Raw genomic sequence first — 18227 nt, 5'->3', positions numbered from 1 at the left:
CTGCAGCTGCTTGTGTGTCACACTGTCACAGGATCAGAAACCACGAAGCAGTAAACACAGCTGACTCGTGCTTTTACTGTGAAGGAGCAGCAGGAAGTCCAGACTGAACCTGTGTCCGTTCACCTGTTTGTGTCCTTGACGACGAAATTTCCCTTTTATTGAAAATAAAACTATTTTTTGATGCAGTCATGTTATAAACAGTACAGTTCTGAACTTTGTACTGCGTGTTAGCCAGTGCAGCTAGCCTGAGCCTGCTCGTCAATAAATCTGATCGCCACATGTTTCACTGGTGCCTCCTCTCCTCGCCATCACAGGGATGGATAAGATGGATAAATGCAGAACACTTCTGATGGCAGACATGGTGTTGCCTTCAGAATGACAGGTAAAAGCAGAGGCGTCCTGAAGCTACACGGCGGACGGTTGTCAGGCCGGGATAGCTGCACTGCAGCACAGATGGTATGAGGTGCTGCTGTCCTCAGCTGTTTGTTAGTAAGGCTCCTTTCAACAGTCATTTATATTTTTCATATAGTTCATTACTGCACAGGTATTCCATCAGTTTTTTCACAGTAGTCCAGTTGTCCAGGTTGAGTTAAGCGCACAGATGAAAAAGCAGTGTTTTTGGCTGCTCCCAGGTCTGTGAACAGCTTCCTCCCTCAAAGTGAGTAACTGTACTGTAACGCGTAATGTCATTCTTTTTTTTTTCATTAAAACAGAGTTTAGTAAATTGGTATTGATTATAGTTGAGGAATCAGTATCAAAATCAAGGTATCAGTGCTGTACCAAACCCTGGCGTGTGTGTGTGTGTGTGTGTGTGTGTGTGTGTGTGTGTGTGTACATACAGTATATGTTCAGACCTGCTGGATAGTTTGCTAAGTTGGTAAGAGCAGGGTCACACTGATCTTTAAATAACAACAGTGACATGTAACATGACACACACACAAACACACAAACACACAAACACACAAACACACGCACGCGCACACACACACACACACACACACACACACACACACACACACACACACACACACACACTAGTCTTCTTTATAGGTAGAAAATGACTTTAATAGAAATATGTTCTATCTTCTTTTATAAACACACACTCAGGGTTTGTTCATCAAGCAGTGGGAGGACATCATGGAAAAAGTGTGCTGGCTGTTCTAGTCTGGATGGTTTCTAAACTCTTTTTTTCTTCCTGTACCTTCAGAGCACTGAACTGTGTTTTTTCCTACACTGAGCACAAATACACACAGCACCTAATACATAACTAAGAACCCCAATATTCTGCTTTAAGGTCAAGGTTTGTCAGAAGGAGAAGAGTTTAAAACGTTACTCTTCCTCGCTGCAGATCGGCCTCCTCTGGCTTCACATTGGACAGTAAAACAGCTCCGTCATGTGACTGAGCTTCGAGAAGCTATTCTTGGACTGGCTGTCCTTTACAACTCAAGTTAAAAAGTGTGGGTGAAAGACCGTCAGCTTCATACAGGCCCAAACGGGAGCGCTACCTCCCTCCAGCTGTGCAGTACGTCACCTTCATGCAGGCACTTTCTGTGTTACACTGGGACGATATTTAATAAATGAGCTGAGGGAAGTTAAATTCTCTTTTTGTGAATCCAGCAGTGGAAAACACTGGAAGGTTTGCCCATGATTTCACTCACGTGTACTTTCCTTTGTCCTTTTTTTCCCTTAAAGGATGATTTCTCCTGAGAAGGAGGATGTCCTTTTTGTCAAACGCATCATCCACTGATTCTGTCTTCATTTAGCTCTTTACTGCTTTAACTATTCCAAATCTCTGCTGGCTAAACTGTGCTCTGTCTGAACCAGTAAATGTCTCTAAACTCCTCTTTCTTACTTAAAAAAAATAAGCTTTAGAGAAATTTTCATACAATTCATCTTGTGCTGGTCTTCTGTATGTTTCTACTGCCTGGCTTTGTGAAGATAAACATAATATAAAATGTTTTTATAGTTTCCGATTTGAAAAAAAAAAAACTGTATTTAAAAACAATGACAGTTTTCCAGGACAGTTGTTGGGATCCTGAGTTCTGCTGAATAATCTCACGCACAATGAGTCTTTTTCTCTTTCTGGCTCCATTAGCTAACTTTTGATTATTATAGTTCATGTTTTACATTCAGTGTTGAGTTGCCCTTGTGTCTATGTGGACCTGTTACCCTCCACTACACATCCCCTCCATCCACTGATTCTGATCCTTACCTTGTGAACACTCTTGGGGTTCTCCAGCCAGGCGTAGTACATCTCCTCCACATAGTTGGAGCTCGTCCCATTCAGGAATGGCTCCGAGGCCACAGGTGCAGTGTAACACCTGATTGGCTGAAACGTCCTTGTGCCACCTGAGGAGGTGACTGTGATTGGCCGCTGCTGGCCGACAGTCTGAGCCGCCTGCGAGGCGGTGAGCGGACGCAATCGCGCCGCACAAGTCCTTAAACGATGCATCAGCAGTCCTTAAAGTATCACACACACACGGTGGTGGTCAGTCCAACGGTCCGGACGTCCTCAACCTCAGAACAACGACGGGACAAAAACTCACTCCACCAAGGTCAGTCCCAGACAGAGAGGAACGAATGAAACGTCCACTGTCCACTGAGAGGGAGACAGAGACACCGTGTTAGACAGGAAGACAGAATGAGAGTTTGTGTGTCCACGTTTCAAACACAGCAAACTCAGGTGACGTCTCGACTACACAAACTCATCGCCAACATGAACTTTTCAGTCCTCCATTTAAAAATGTCTCTCAGTTAACTCAGACTGGAGGGACTACAGAGGCGTTTACACAGTGAACAGAGGCAGTAAAAGGTAGGAATAATGAAAAAATTTGATTGGTATTTCCTGTTATACATGTTCAGAAACTGTTGTTCATGTATTTTGACACTGACCAACTGTCGGCAAAGTTTTATCTTACTTTGGAGGAATGTATTATTTGGTCCCCTGGAAAATAATGTACAGAAAAACACTTCTATGTACACAATTAATCATTTTACTATAATGGCTAATTTCACAGCCAAATTAAAGGTAAATTTACAGGTAAGCAAAGAGTTCAATCAATACATTTATTCAACACTTTTTGAGCAAAAAGCAATTAAACCATAACAGCTTGTTCTGTGGTAAAATTATTTTAGAAAGATCTTTATCCCCAAAGTTAAACTTAAGCATTAATTCTCTTTTTTCAAATTGCGTGTTCCATTTTAGTGCATGTTCTGTACCTGTACGACACTTGCGCTATAGGAAATGAGGTGAAAACATTTGTGAAACACCTTAACAAGACCTTAATCCCAATATCAGGAGTGTTTGTTCCGGTGAGACAGACCTGAGAAATCCTCAGCTGGACTTTCTCGCTGTGTTTTGACCTTGCTGGCTCTCCCTGCCTGCCTCCATTCTCCTTCCCTCACCCCGGCCTGGACGCGCCCACCGTCGGCCTACCCGGCCTCTTTATTGGAGTCTGACAGAAATCCCGCCCGGAAATACGACTCCAAATCCTTCCCATTGGCTACGGCAACTGTCAGTCACCTTGTCCTTTCACGAGTCATGAGTTCTCGAAAATTACTGCCTGCTTTATCAAAACACTGTGAAATGATCTCTTCTCAATGTTCAGAAATGACAGAACGAAGAGACTGAAGATAAAAGCGTTGATTATTACTCTACACAAACTGGCTACGTGATTAGCTTCAGAGCTAACGTGCTAGGTTATGTAATTAGCCGGTTAGCTTCTACTTTCCACTCTTAATTTCTAATAGCACGTTAAGCTAGCGGCTAAATGGGTGCTAACTGAGTTAAAACTGAACGGGTGTTGTGAAGCTAGCGACATGTTTTATATCTGCATTTACCATCTATTGAGTGAAACATAATTTTTGACCAACACCGACAGTTTCAGCGAGTATTGTGACAGATGACCTGCCCCTCACAGTAACGTTAGCCAGTTCCCCTGAACGGGTTGAGCGTTAGCTAGCATGCGGCTAACATGCTAACAGGTTTTGTCTTTCTCAAATTCCTCCGGGCGGATTTTGGTTTTCTCTGAACTGTCCCCGTGTGAGACAGTAGGTCAGAATGTCCACCTGTAGGCAGTGAGACGTCGTACATATCTAAAGTCCTGGTTACTGACCTCGAGAAACGAGTTTTAGCGGATCCCCTCTCGGCCGGTATTCCGGATGCCCTTCGCCTCTCCCGGTAAAATGATGACAGCTCGAGGCACGGAGCATGGAAGCGAGGCCTGTGTGACGTCATGACGTACAGGGCTCTGCACTGGTCTCGCGATCAATATTAATTCATCTAAAAATACATTTATAGTTTTATTTTCTTTATTTCACACACCTCGTAGCATAACATGCCTATTATAACCACTCAACGGGTCGTAAAATGGATAAAGCCCAGCTCCTCCACAGATATTACAAGTTTGAGCACTTTGAAATCAAACGTAGAAATATTTGGCATTGACAGTGGTCTTTCTGCATAAACAGTATTTCAACTTGAACGAAAGCCTGACCATTACAATATCAAGTTGGCAACAAAGTACTGCAGTAATACTGCAAATCACACAGTAAGCACAAAGCAATAGAAATAAGAAAAAAAAACATAACTAAAAGGCTGAAATCAGAGCTCAATATGTGTGTGTTCTGGCAAATATCCAAGGTTTGTTTGGTTTTTATACGTTTCAGTGCTTCAAACTCATTCATAAAGCGTAATAACAGCATGCTTTAGCTTTCATGAAACAGGGAGAGTGAGCTTTCTGCTTCAATCTGAGCTCTTTAGGACAATCCTTTATTAGATCTTTTTTTTTCATCTTCATTTTGTACCACTGTTGTAATCGTTTTGATCATCCCATTCATTGCCTCATTGTCAGTCACATCCAAATAAAGCGGAACTTTGAACACATTTTCAGGAATGTTTGGTGAAAAAATGGCACATTAATCCAACATAATGTTTAACTTTTAGCAATAAAAATCCATGACTGATAAATCCCTCTGTGACCAAGAATTGACTTTCTTTATACCGATCTCAATATTTGGTTGTTGTCTAGTTTCCCAGTCTATTCTTAAGGTATATAAATATATACTGACCCCGATGAGTACTTTACTTCATTATTAACTGGAATCACAAAACAGCAATTTGACCACATTTATTTAAATCAAAGTTTCTGCTTCAGGAAACCGATGATCATTTTAGCATCTTGCTTTAAATATTTTCTGCTGATATTACTTCTGTATTTTAGCTCCACTGTCACTGTGAAACAGCACCATCAGAGCTGAAGCAGCCTTGTTTATTTCACTTCAGATCACTGCAATACTCGTGTTTCTGTTCGCAGTATTTCTCTGAAACAATCAGACCTTTGAAAAGTCTTTGTTGCTCAGTTTCTACGCATGTTCGACCTCTTCAGTGAAGACTCTTTCTTAGTTTTCACTTCCTCATCCTCAGTCGACTCTGGTCTGTGTCTCGAGGTGTTTGGTCACATCCTGCTGACTCGTCTCTTTTTCTTGTCTGCAGTGTTTTTCATTCATTTTCTATCTTTGTGTATTTTCTCATTTCATCAGTGTGATCTCATTCATTAACAACAAGTGCCGGCAGTTCATACTGTGATTATTGCCTGAAGGATTGAGGTCGATAAATGCTGTTTTTTATCATGTATTTATTCTAACAGCACAGTTTAAGTGACCATGTAAGACCAGCAGGATCCTCCTGACGTCTGAAGACAGAAGCAAACTCTGCATCAGGGCCGCAGGCGTGTGACTGACAGCAATCAAAGCTCGAGCTGAAGTCTCACTGATCGAAACGATCTGTTAGTTTGATCAGTGGAGGTGCTCAGCTCTTCTTGTATAAACTCTTTCATTTGTAATGAAACCTCAGATTTTATAAACTCTAAAAATCTTCATATGAAGTAACGAAAGCTGTCAGATAAGTGACATGAAAAGACTCAAACACAAGTACCTCAGATTTGTACTTGATTACAGTTCTTGAGTAAACGTACTGTGTTGTGAAAATGAAGCAGCCTTACGAGGTTTCCACGTGACACAGCAACATTTAATAATGAAATCAAAGTCAGTTGAAAGTTGGAGGATTACCACAGATACAAGGTTTACATTTGCAAAAAAAGAACAAAAACCTATAAAATTTATTCAGATAGAAAAAGGTGATGAGATTCTCTGCGTTGCCATGGTGATATCAGTGTTATGGGCAGATCAGGTGACACCTGTTGACCAATAATCATTGTGTCTTTACCTGCTGTGGAGTAACACACACATACAGAAGCGTCTCCTCTCAGGCCGTCCCGCTCAGGTCGGGTGGAGTCTGCCTGAAAGACGACACGACACCTGTCTTCAAAGCAGGCGACCAATCAGTGGACGTGTGGAGCTCTGGGCTGTTCTGTTAGTACATAAAGGACCATCCACATCCAGACTGCTGGACGCTGACGAGACGCTCAGACCAGAATCTGAAGCCTGTCTGAGCCCGTCAGGTGATCCCAGACCGATCAGTGGAAACAGGTGTGATTGGCTGATAACCTGAAGAGGTTTACCTGTTCGATAAGGTCGTTCTGCTTTCATCTCTGGCTTTACGCCTCAGTGTCGTTACTGTATGTGATGTCCTGTGAGTTCAGTGGAGGAAACGATCAGTCGCTCAAATCGATCATGAATAAAGTGATTGATCCTTTCATCTTCTCAGCAGAAATATAAGAATCAGCTAATTTTCTGTTTTAAATTCCAGCAAACTGAATCTGTTTCAAACAACATCACGTAGGAAAACGTGGACATTTTATAGATGATTTTAAATAGCTGATAATTGATTAATCAAAACTGATAAATGAAAAAATCATCTGCAGATTATGCCTGTGAAGACTCTGGGGACTATTTTCAGCAGCGGATGAATCCACGTCTGGTGCTGTGGTGAGTGTTTGTGTGTGTGTTCAAGGTGTTGTAATGGAGGTCAGTGGCTCAGAGGAGGATCAGTCAGCTGAACCGTGAGCAGACGCTGGTTTGAGTCTGAACATGAGACGTGATGATTTTAATAAAGTCAGCAGCAGTTTACCGAGCGGGACCTGATGCTCCTCCTCCTGCTCTCACGTCTCTGAATGACCTCCGTCTGAACACTTTTCTGAGGCGCTGGAGGAGACGCTGATGACGCTGGACTTGTTTGGCATGAACGTGATGGCACGGCACAGATTTAGCCCTATCAGTTAATCCTCACGTTCACAGCGGTTTCTGTGCAAAATCAAAGACAAATTTAAAATATGCTAACACAGATAAAAGCATCCACACCATGTTCTCCTCACGCAGTGCCTCCAGCATGGCTAACTGGCTAACAATGCTAACAATGCTAACAGTCAGCTGACAGCAGATGAAGCCAGTCGGACAGATACAGAATCATTTGGTTTACTGGTGGTGTAAAAATCCCTGGTTTGGATGAAAGTTGCGAGTCTGGGGGGCAGCAGGGACCCCGACACAACAAGAATGAAACCAAAATGTCCTGAATGTCTCTAAATGTTCAGAATCTGACTCTGTTTCAGCTTCTCGTCCTCAGCCGACGACGGATCATTTCCACCTTCACGCTCTTCAGTCTGATGTCTTCTACATTTCTGTTGAACTTCACTCAGCGCTCACAGTGTGTGTCCACACTGAGCCGGCCAAATTCAAAAATAATCTCCTTTCCATGTCTTCAGGTCATTTTAGCTAAAATCTTTGTCCACAGTAAAACACTGAACAGGAAGCAGCTAAACCTGGTCTGTGTTGGAGCTTCCTGCAGAATAAGGTGCTACCATCCTACTTTCAGTCACCACACACATTTCCCAGAAGTCACAGATCTCAGATGCCGCAGAGTTGACGTGTTTCAGGAGGTAAAACTAAATGAGGTGATCGAATTTCCTGCGGAAACGCCAGCCAGCGCAGTCACAGACATCCACGTACCACATCCACGTCCAGAGGACACGAACTCAGACCCAGAGGAGCTCTGCACTCACGCTGCTGCATACTGTGAATTTTTTCAATTCTGGAGGGAGAGCATCGGGCGAACAGGGTGGCGGAGACCAAGCGCACCCGCACACAGCAGCAGGGGCGCGTTACATTCCTATGACAGTGCTGATCAGAGGGGACGTGCCATCAGACGGCACCAGTGCTTCCATTCAGACAGAAAGACAGTTCCAAAGTGCAAGCTCCGCCTCCAGTGACCCCCGTGACTTCAAACCAGCCAATCAGTGAAGCACTAATCACTTCATGTGACTGTTAGCTAAACTTCTCCTTTACAGCACTTTTTAGCATGATATCATGTGTTTAACACTTTTCAGGCTCCTTGTTTTCGAGCAGTAAGTCAGAAAATCCGATGGTTAAAAAAGAGAAGCTGCTTTTATCTGCTTCTTGTTTCATGGATCCATTCAAAAAGCACATTTAACTTTCATAGTAAATGAGCCAGTTAACATTTTAAATGAGCCATTTAGCACTTTCAATGTGCCAGTCTAAGACGTAAAGCTTGACGTAGCAAGCGCGCCAATAGCAACTAAGAGGCATGGCACTTAGTGAACGATCGACTGACAATTTAGTCATGAAAATGACATGAAGTTCTTATTAATTAGCATGTATTGTGAATGCTTGTAATGCGAGCATCTACTGTGAAATTTGGGACACACTGGAGACAACCAAACTTAAGTTGTGGCCTTTTACGTTTACTCTTAGCAAGCAAATGTTTGTTAGCGAGCTGGCTAGCTAAATATGTAGAAAATACCTTAGTGTGTTAGCACGTAGGGCACAATGTGGAACACTGTGTAGCTAACTAACTTGTAAGTTAGGTGTCAGTCAGAGTTAAAAGTTAAATAAGAAAGCTTTTTACATTACAAACAAAATGGTGATACTGAAAAATAAATGTTTGATTGAACAGGAAGCTTCACAGTTCAACGGATGAGACTTCTAGTAGCGTTAGCTCGTAAACATCTACGCTTTGCTAGTACTGTTAGTTTGCAAAAGTTAGTTAGCAGTTAGCTAGCCAGCTCTAATTGACTAACATTGGCTTATTAGTAACAACCATCAGGGAGTCAATCATAATCACTTCCTTTTAGAGTAAATGATGCTGAATGAATATCTGATTGGCTGCTGTCGCTAAATCTGTTAACCCCGACATACTGAAATTAAAAAACTGTGCATAATATTTATCCTACCGACATTTTCTCCTCCAGATTTGGGGGCATAGATAACGAATGTGAATTATGTAAAAATGGAAAAACAACTAATTAAGTGTGTAATTAATAAGTACACATCAGGGTTCTGTTAAAAAGAGAGAACTAATCAACTAATCAACTGATCACTGAATGAAGCTGGAGGCCGAGGACGTGACATTTCACCATGAAAACAAAGGAGAAAAAGAGTGTCAGCTTATTATTGTCAGTGGGGAAATTTCACATCCACGAAGGTTTCGGCCATCGTTTGACCTCAGAGGACTGAATTTAGGAAATACTACGAGACCCAATCTCTAATCAATAAGAAACATGCTCAGTTAGCGTGACGCAAGATTGCTTTTAAAGAAATTTGATTCTGTTGTACCTTTTCTCTTCTGATCTTCTACGTTATGTTCTAGTGATCTTTCATCATCACTCTTCTCCTGTGACGACGTCACGCCTGTCATGTGATCCTCATTAGTTAAGACGCTGACTTACATGATTTCTGCTTTTGTGTTCATGTCATATGTTGAAAGTGACTCGGACAGTGAGGAGATGAAAAGCGATTGGCTGGTTTGGTGACGGAGCAGAAAATGTGTCACCTGGTGGAGTTTTGTCTCCAGACTGCACTTAAAGAAAGAAGGATGGAGAACAGTCGCTGCTTCAGTTCAGGACTGCTGTGTTCCTGTTTGTTCTGGTCCATTCCCAGTCCAGTCTGACTGGGTCCAGGTTCCTGATGGAGCAGTCCAGTTCCTGATCTGGCCCCAGCAGACCTCGGGACCAGCTGTCTGCCACCTCGGCTCCGGAATCGTTTCCTGGCTGCTGCTAGGTAACGAGCTCTAAGTGGGCGGGGACTGAGTTTTTAAGAGGAGGAGGAGAAGAGGAGGAGGAGGAGGAGGGGTCATCCAGGTGTGCTGAGCGGGGCTCTCTGGTTGGTTAAACAGGTGGAGCGGGGGCAGGTCTTTGAGGCACCAAAGGCTGTGATGCAGCAGAAGGTTTGGGTTTTCTGACAAAAAGAGAAAAAGAGAAGTTAGAAACTTTACGAGATGCTCGAAGCACAAAGTCTCAAAGTTCACTTTCTGTTTTTACGCCTGGTCAGTGAACCACACACAACCTGTCAGACACACTCTGTGCTTCTAGCTAGCTCCAGGTGCAGTTAGCTAAGAGTTAGCTTCCAGTTCCATCTGCCTTAGAGTTAGCGTCTCGTTAGCTTAGCCCCGTCTTCTATGTCCAGTTAGCATGGCGTCAGCTTCAGCTCAAACTCAGTGACAGCGAGCACAGTTCACTCTTTGTGGGACTTTGAACATCTCACAGCCTTCATGAGCTGATGGCGTTTACTCAGCCGTCATGGAGATAGCTCAGGTGTCACATGACTCCTGAGGAGACAGCTGATGTCTCTGGAGGAAGCTTGTGTTAGTGTTTGAGAAGCTGAGCAGTGAAACATGCAGCAGTGTTACTGCTCTTACAGAGGAGGAGGAGGAGGCCTCAGAGCGTAGGATGGAGCTGTCCTTCTGGTCTCCACCACCTGGTCACACAGCAACACACAGGAAATGAACATGTTGAAATGTCTTCATTCACTCATTCATTCATTCATTAATCTGCTCTGTTTCAAAGCCAGAGCTGCAGTTTGGAGACAAATACAAAAAGTCTGTGTTCAGCTGAACTCTGCTGTGCTTTTTTGGGAATAAAACAGTCAAATGAAAGATATTTGCTCTAAAAAATATCCTTAAAAATCCACCATTAAAACGTGCACATTCGCAGAAACAATAGAGGCCTGAAGACCACGGCTTCAGAGAGGGGGGACGAGGAGGGACGAGGAGGGACGAGGAGGTCCCCGGTCAGACACTGTGGTACTACTGTTACAGACTACAGCAGTAGTATCAGTAGTATCACAGCAGTAGTATCATTGCAGTAGTATCAGTAGTATCACAGCAGTAGTATCATTGCAGTAGTATCAGTAGTATGAGAGTGTTTTACCTCCTGTGGTGGCAGCAGCTGAGCGTGGTGCTTCACATGGAGAGAAAGCAGAAGATGTTACGACTCATTTACATTCATTCTGTCACACACAAACACAACACACACACACACACACACACACACACACACTCACACTCACACTCACACTCACACTACTGTGTTAATCGATCACCAATCAATGAAATCAGCTAAAAGCCACTTAACGATGGGTCAGAAACGACTATGGATGAAGACAGACAGACAATCAGATCATCAGCGTTCTGACTGGTGGAGAGAACACAAACTCGTCTCAGCGAGTCCTCAGAACTGTTCAGCCTGAAAAAACACCTGCTGGCAGGTGAAGACGTTTCTAAAGTAACTGATAAGAAAGAAAACGCGATTGATTTTCGTACTTTGGAGTCACTTCATGACATTTACACAGTTAAGACTTCTGGAAACGATGTTTAATTAGCGATTAAACACGCCTGGCGCTCTGGAGGCGGGAAACTCACCCCGTCTCTGACGATGTTGTTGGTGTTGCCCCTGGCGACAGATGGAGGCTGCGCTCTGGGAGGCGGTCCTCTGCTGGGATTGGCTGAAGCTGCTCCATCAGCCCTGAAGACAGGAAGTGACAACAGCTCGGTGAGTGGGGTCACAAGATTTTCCCATCAAAAGAGCAAGTTTAAGAAGACTACGCTGGTTTCCAGTGAAATCGGCCTCCAGCTCAGCTCTGACAGCAGAGACGAATGATGGAGAGTCTCTGCAGCTCCTCTGGATGCCTTCACTTCTGTGAACGTCTACTTTCTGGTCCCACCAGGCCTCCAGTGAAGCCAGCAGAGAAACGCTGGAGTGTTTCCGTTCAGATGAAGTCAGTGTGATCTCCGTTAGCTGCTCTGGATCGTCCACCACGAAGCTCCAGAGACCAGACTGCAGACACGCACACTTTGAGTTTTAGATTTGTGGGTAAAATCTTCTCTGGGGGGTTTACGGTGGAGGTGACGACATTATTTCCATTTAAAATCTATTCAAATCTCTGACTGACGCCTTTAAATCTCATTCCTGGTTTTTGATTTTCCAAATCAAAAAGCGTCTCAGACTGGTTTCAGTCTCGGTTTAGATTACGTTTCCTTCGTAGGGTCATTGAATGCAGCTCTGAGGACAGTTCTAGGGCAGGTGGCAGCGTGTCCTTGAACGCAGCACAGAGGACAGCGGTCTGCCAGTCTGAACTGATTATTAATAGAAATAACAGCCGAGTCGTCGTCTGTCAGCTGCTGCCGGCCGTAAACCTTCAGGATGTGGAGGCACGATGACAGGAAGTCACGTCACGACGTTCGCATCGATCACAGCCGCAGCAAACACCAGCAGTGGTGCAGGAAGTGCTCTGATTACTGAAAGTAAAAGTACTTCTACCACACTGTAACAGTACTCTGGTAAAAGTACACAGTGAAGAATGTTACCAGAGTCTGGAGACGCCTTCACAGGAAGCAGCAAACTGAGAAAAATGACTCAAACAATCAAAACTGTTCTTAATTCATTTCTTGTACTTTCAATTATAACAAAACATCAGATTTTAGATTTTTGTGTGTAAGAATCTGAATGTGTAAAGTGACTAAAGCTGTCAGATAAATGTAGTGAAAAGTGCATGTGTGCGTGTGTGCGTGCATGTGCGTGCGTGCACGTTCAGACTCACTGGTATCCCTGTGACCTCTTCCTGCGGCTCAGCCCGATCCGTCGCAGCAGCTCGTTCCTGCGCAGGAAAACAAACGCACCCAACGCGAGCAGAGGAAGAACGAGGAAGAAGAAGACCAACAAACCGTCCCTGAGAGACGTGTCTTTATCTGAGGACACAGACGGACAGACAGACAGTGAGCGACAATCCAATCACAGAGCTTTACACACGAAACGTGTTTCACTCAGAGGTCAAATGAAACATATCAAAGAGAGAAGTGACAGAGTGAAAGGAGCTGAAGTGACAGAGTGAAAGGAGCTGAAGTGACAGAGTGAAAGGAGCTGAAGTGACGCAGTGAAAGGAGCTGAAGTGACAGAGTGAAAGGAGCTGAAGTGACGCAGTGAAAGGAGCTGAAGTGACAGAGTGAAAGGAGCTGAAGTGACAGAGTGAAAGGAGCTGAAGTGACGCAGTGAAAGGAGCTGAAGTGACAGAGTGAAAGGAGCTGAAGTGACACAGTGAAAGGAGCTGAAGTGACAGAGTGAAAGGAGCTGAAGTGACGGAGTGAAAGGAGCTGAAGTGACGCAGTGAAAGGAACTGAAGTGATGGAGTGAAAGGAGCTGAAGTGACAGAGTAAAAGGAGCTGAAGTGACAGAGTGAAAGGAGCTGAAGTGACGGAGCTGAAGTGACGGAGTGAAAGGAGCTGAAGTGACGGAGTGAAAGGAGCTGAAGTGACGCAGTGAAAGGAACTGAAGTGATGGAGTGAAAGGAGCTGAAGTGACGGAGTGAAAGGAGCTGAAGTGACGCAGTGAAAGGAACTGAAGTGACAGAGTGAAAGGTGCTGAAGTGACGCAGTGAAAGGAGCTGAAGTGACAGAGTGAAAGGATCTGAGGTGACAGAGTGAAAGGTGCTGAAGTGACAGAGTAAAAGGAGCTGAAGTGGCGGAGTGAAAGGAGCTGAAGTGACGCAGTGAAAGGAGCTGAAGTGACGGAGTGAAAGGATCTGAGGTGACAGAGTGAAAGGATCTGAAGTGACAGAGTGAAAGGATCTGAGGTGACAGAGTGAAAGGTGCTGAAGTGACAGAGTGAAAGGAGCTGAAGTGGCGGAGTGAAAGGAGCTGAAGTGACGGAGTGAAAGGAGCTGAAGTGACAGAGTGAAAGGAGCTGAAGTGACGGAGTGAAAGGTGCTGAAGTGACGCAGTGAAAGGAGCTGAAGTGACAGAGTGAAAGGATCTGAGGTGACAGAGTGAAAGGTGCTGAAGTGACAGAGTGAAAGGAGCTGAAGTGGCGGAGTGAAAGGAGCTGAAGTGACGCAGTGAAAGGAGCTGAAGTGACGGAGTGAAAGGATCTGAAGTGACAGAGTGAAAGGATCTGAGGTGACAGAGTGAAAGGATCTGAAGTGACAAAGTGAAAGGATCTGAGGTGACAGAGTGAAAGGATCTGAGGTGGATGTTAAAGCTGAAGATTCATTTGAAGTTGAAGCAGTGGGAGAAGATGAGGAAGTGATGCGTTTAGCAGGAAGTGACCTGCAGGGAATCAGCCTGCAGCGGAGGAGCTGAAAGACGCCACTAGCACGAATACGGTGACGACATCAGCATTTTACCGTTCCAGGTGGGTCCACTGTCCACGCTGCCGCCGTAACCTTTGACCTCACAGAAAGGTGCAGCCCAGCCGTCGTCACAGTGACAGTTCCTGTTGCTGTTACACACCTGACAGACAGACAGACAGACAGGTTAGTGTGTGACACACCGACACACCTGGCGGACAGGTAGACATACAGGTGTTCTCACCCCGTGCCCGTGACATTTCTTCTCCACGTCGCAGTCGTAGTTCAGGATGTCGGCGCTGCGGCACTCGAAGTTCATGCAAACCTGAAGACCACAGAAGAAGAAACAAGCATCAGCGCCTCCTCCTTCTTCCTGTTTCCACAAGGGTCCTCTCGCTGACCTTTAACCCTTCATGAACACTGCAGGGAATCGCCCAGAGTTCATAGCATCATGACGTTAAGACAGGGTTACCAGAGGAGGCCTGGAGGGGCTACATAAATATTCATATGGAAGGAAAACATGACTTTGATCGTGATATATCGTCTACATGACTGCAAATGCAAATCTCTGCTCAGGCAGTCAGACGGACAGGAAGCTTCTCAGCATGAAGAAAGAAACCACAGCAGTATGTTTTATGTTTCCTGTCCTCCTCCCCTCGCCTCCTCCTCACCTTGTTGTCTCCACACTTGGTCCCTTCGTTCACCATGCCTGGATCGGGGACGTCCGATCCCAACATGAAGTCGACTCCGTAACATTTGGCTCCGGCGATTGGCGTGCTGATGATGGACGGCTCGATGCCGAACACCGTCGCCGCCTGAACGTTAGAGCACTGCAGCTTCCCACACAGAGCGTTTCTACGGACACGGAGAGAAACATCGTTCAGCCGGCATCATGTGACTTCAACACACCTGAACCTGCCTGCTGTGACACACACCCACACGCTGTGGTGTTGTAGAGAAGATTCGGCTGATCTCAGACCTGTGGTCTGACTGAACCGTCATCCTGACCGCGCTGGTCATCGAACTGGTCTTTACGTACACCTGACATCTGAACACAATCAAAACTGGAGAACTCGACAGATGGTCTGGACTGAGCTCAGTGAAGACACTGTGTGTGTGTGTGTGTGTGAGTCTGTGTGTGAGTGTGTGTGTGTTGTGTGTGTGTGTGTGTGTGTGTGTGTGTGTGTGTGTGTGTGTTACCTGCTCTCACACTTCTTGTAGCCGTAGTTGTGGTAGCCACAGTTCCCGAAGCGATCTCCTTTACTGTTGACGTCTTTAAAGCAGATTTCAGGAGCTGCTTTTGCCTCTGAGGGGGAGGAGGAGGAGGAGGAGGAGGAGGAGGAGGAGGAGAAGGAGACACGAGGTGAGTATGTATGAATTTGACCAAAGGAAATTATGAACGCAGTGAACTGAAAACGACACACCAGCTGACATTCACACACAGCTGCTAACGTGCTGTAATCTGTGATCAAAGACGTCAAATGTTAAACACGTGAGCTGATGTAAATGAACATCAGCTCCATCATCTCCGTTCTGCTCGGAGACGCTCTGGACAAACAGCTGGACACCTACTGGATCCAAAGATGGCCTGACACTGTCCGTCATAGTGCTGACACTTCCCGTTATAACAGAAGGCCTGCTGGTTCCTGCAGGGCTGCCCGTTCTGAAACACACGAAGAAGAAGGTCAGGCGATAACGTTCACACTGCCGGGAGCCAGAGAGACAGACAGACAGACAGACAGAGAGACAGAGAGACAGACAGGGAGAGAGACAGACAGACAGACAGAGAGACAGAGAGACAGACAGGGAGAGAGACAGACAGAGAGACAGACAGACAGACAGACAGACAGACAGACAGACAGACAGGTGGATGGTTCAGGTCTCACCTGGACAAAGACGTCACTCTGACAGAGGGATGACGAGCCGTTGCAGTACTCTGCTAGATCACACTCATCTGTACTGGACCGACACACTGTCCCACCTGGTAGGTACTGAACACACACACACACACACACACACACACACACACACACACAGGTTACCAGCTGTACAGAAACCTGATTTAATGCTTTGAGTCCTGGTGTTAAAAACTGATCCATCCGGTTCGACTGAAGCGGAGTGTGAACTACCGTCAGGACACAGGAGGACATCATGCTAGTGCTGCTTTAATAAACTGTGGAGACATTTTGTCCCATTAGCGACCGAGCTAACTGTCAGAAAGAGGAAACGGTCGAGTACATGAGCTCAGACACACGCTGTGACTGACAGGAGCTAGCATGTTAGCAGCATGTTAGCTGGACGTTAGCTGCATGTTAGCAGCATGTTAGCTGGACGTTAGCTGCATGTTAGCTGGATGTTAGTAGCATGTTAACTGGAGGTTAGCAGCATGTTAGCTACATCTTAGCAGCATGTTAGCTGCATGCTAACTGCATGTTAGCTGCATGTAGCCCTGTGAGTCGCTACAGATGGATGCTGCTGTCAGGCCTGCATGGGTGGAGGTGGTGTTTGGGTCCCAGGTGGTGTCAGCTGGTTGTGTTTACCTGACAGTTGGAGCAGCACTCTCCAAAAGCACACTGAGCTCCAGACTTCAGCTTACAGGTCTGATACTCACAGCAGGGGTCGTCCTCACACTCCTGAAACACACACACACACACACACACACACACACACACACACACACACACAGGGTTTTAATGTGCTTCACTGGGCTTGTGTGACTCCTCTTCTTCACTGTTTGGTGGAGTTTTCAACATGACAACAACAGGAAGTGAAGCGTTGATGTTTGCTGCAGCTCTGACGGCTCGGTCAGCCGTCAGAGCTGCAGCCGTGATCCACAGCTGATGGAGGAGATGAAGGTGCGTTCAAAGACTGAAATCTGTCAAAGCTGGAGTGTGATTAGAGGCCACAGTGTTACACCCTGATGAAGATCAGCACCTGACCTTTACTGGTTTTACACTGACAGGACGTTCAAGGGTTCATATAAAATGAGGCAGAGACCTTCTCTGATCCACAGTCACACTCCTCCCCCACATCCACCAGTCTGTTTCCACAGTAGGGGGCGCTGTAGGCCTCATCAGGCCGGGGGACGTTGAGGAGACACGTCCCCCCCGTCAACAAGATCATCTTCTCAAAGTCATCTGCACTACAGCTGCTGAAGTTTCTGGATCCTCTGCAGGGAGGAGGAGGAGGAGGAGGAGGAGGAAAGAGAGGAGAGGAAAGGAGGAGAGAGAGGAGAGGAGGAGGAGAGAGAGGGGAGGAGGAGGAGAGGAAGGGAGAGGGGAGGAGGAGGAGAGAGGAGAGGAGGAGGAGAGGAGAGAGAAGTGAGGAGGAGGAGGAGGAGGAGGAGGAGGAGGAGGAGCAGAGGACAGGAGAGGAGGAGGTTTGTTCAGTCAGTTCAGTTCATTAAGCAACTTGTTTCATATATACATATGTAGTGTGTGTGTGTGTGTGTGTGTGTGTGTGTGTCTCACGTGGCTCCAGAGTTCATGATGCAGGCGGGGGCGGGGCAGGTACAGGAGCGTCCGTCGTCATGGTTCATCCCGAGGTTATGACCGAGTTCATGAGCCACAATGGAGGCGAACGAGGGAACGTTGTTATTGGTGAACTGAGAGAGAGAGACGGACAGACGAGTGTGTCATTGAGACAGAGTGTCAATAAAGGTTATTCAGACATGACAGCAGTGTTACACACACACGCACACATACACGCACACACTCTGTGTCTCTGACAGGCATCTTCTTCTCTGCTGCTGATAAAGACTCTGCAGAACGTTTTCCAGTTTTCTTCAGTGTCACCGTGATCCACTGAGGCTGACTGCACGTCCACGGCTACACGGCTAACAGGACGAGCTAACGGCTAACTCAGCTGACAAGCTGGAGCTAACAGAGGCTGAAGCTAACAGCGGCTGAAGCTAACAG

At 45.8% G+C, this 18227-nt stretch overlaps 2 protein-coding genes across 5 annotated transcripts in view; both read right to left on the bottom strand.

The window, feature by feature from the left end:
* ogdha (oxoglutarate dehydrogenase a) overlaps positions 1–4229 on the bottom strand; it is a 28206-nt gene extending 23977 nt beyond the window's left edge. For 3 of the 4 annotated variants that reach the window (XM_076729915.1, XM_076729912.1, XM_076729914.1), the window contains exons 1-2: positions 4116–4229; positions 2213–2599 (exon numbers count right to left, since the gene is read on the bottom strand). In XM_076729915.1, coding sequence (XP_076586030.1) covers positions 2213–2452 — 240 coding nt within the window. In that variant the 5' untranslated portion in view covers positions 2453–2599; positions 4116–4229. The remainder of the gene's footprint in view (positions 1–2212; positions 2600–4115) is intronic. The other variant, XM_076729913.1, reaches the window with a different exon arrangement.
* A 1777-nt stretch (positions 4230–6006) lies between these two features.
* Positions 6007–18227, bottom strand: part of LOC143320571 (disintegrin and metalloproteinase domain-containing protein 9-like) — a 30142-nt gene continuing 17921 nt past the window's right edge. The window contains exons 11-24 of the mRNA XM_076730357.1: positions 17781–17914; positions 17308–17479; positions 16851–16943; positions 16197–16301; positions 15883–15973; positions 15511–15616; positions 14982–15165; positions 14555–14635; positions 14368–14473; positions 12790–12937; positions 11612–11714; positions 11121–11150; positions 10610–10668; positions 6007–10149 (exon numbers count right to left, since the gene is read on the bottom strand). Of these exons, the coding sequence (XP_076586472.1) occupies positions 10080–10149; positions 10610–10668; positions 11121–11150; positions 11612–11714; positions 12790–12937; positions 14368–14473; positions 14555–14635; positions 14982–15165; positions 15511–15616; positions 15883–15973; positions 16197–16301; positions 16851–16943; positions 17308–17479; positions 17781–17914 (1482 nt within the window). The 3' untranslated portion in view covers positions 6007–10079. The remainder of the gene's footprint in view (positions 10150–10609; positions 10669–11120; positions 11151–11611; positions 11715–12789; positions 12938–14367; positions 14474–14554; positions 14636–14981; positions 15166–15510; positions 15617–15882; positions 15974–16196; positions 16302–16850; positions 16944–17307; positions 17480–17780; positions 17915–18227) is intronic.

The sequence above is a fragment of the Chaetodon auriga genome, chromosome 5 (assembly GCF_051107435.1).
Source record: "Chaetodon auriga isolate fChaAug3 chromosome 5, fChaAug3.hap1, whole genome shotgun sequence".
NCBI lineage: Eukaryota > Metazoa > Chordata > Actinopteri > Chaetodontiformes > Chaetodontidae > Chaetodon > Chaetodon auriga.
Note: the sequence above shows the minus strand (reverse complement) of the source record. Positions and strands in the feature narration are given on the sequence as shown.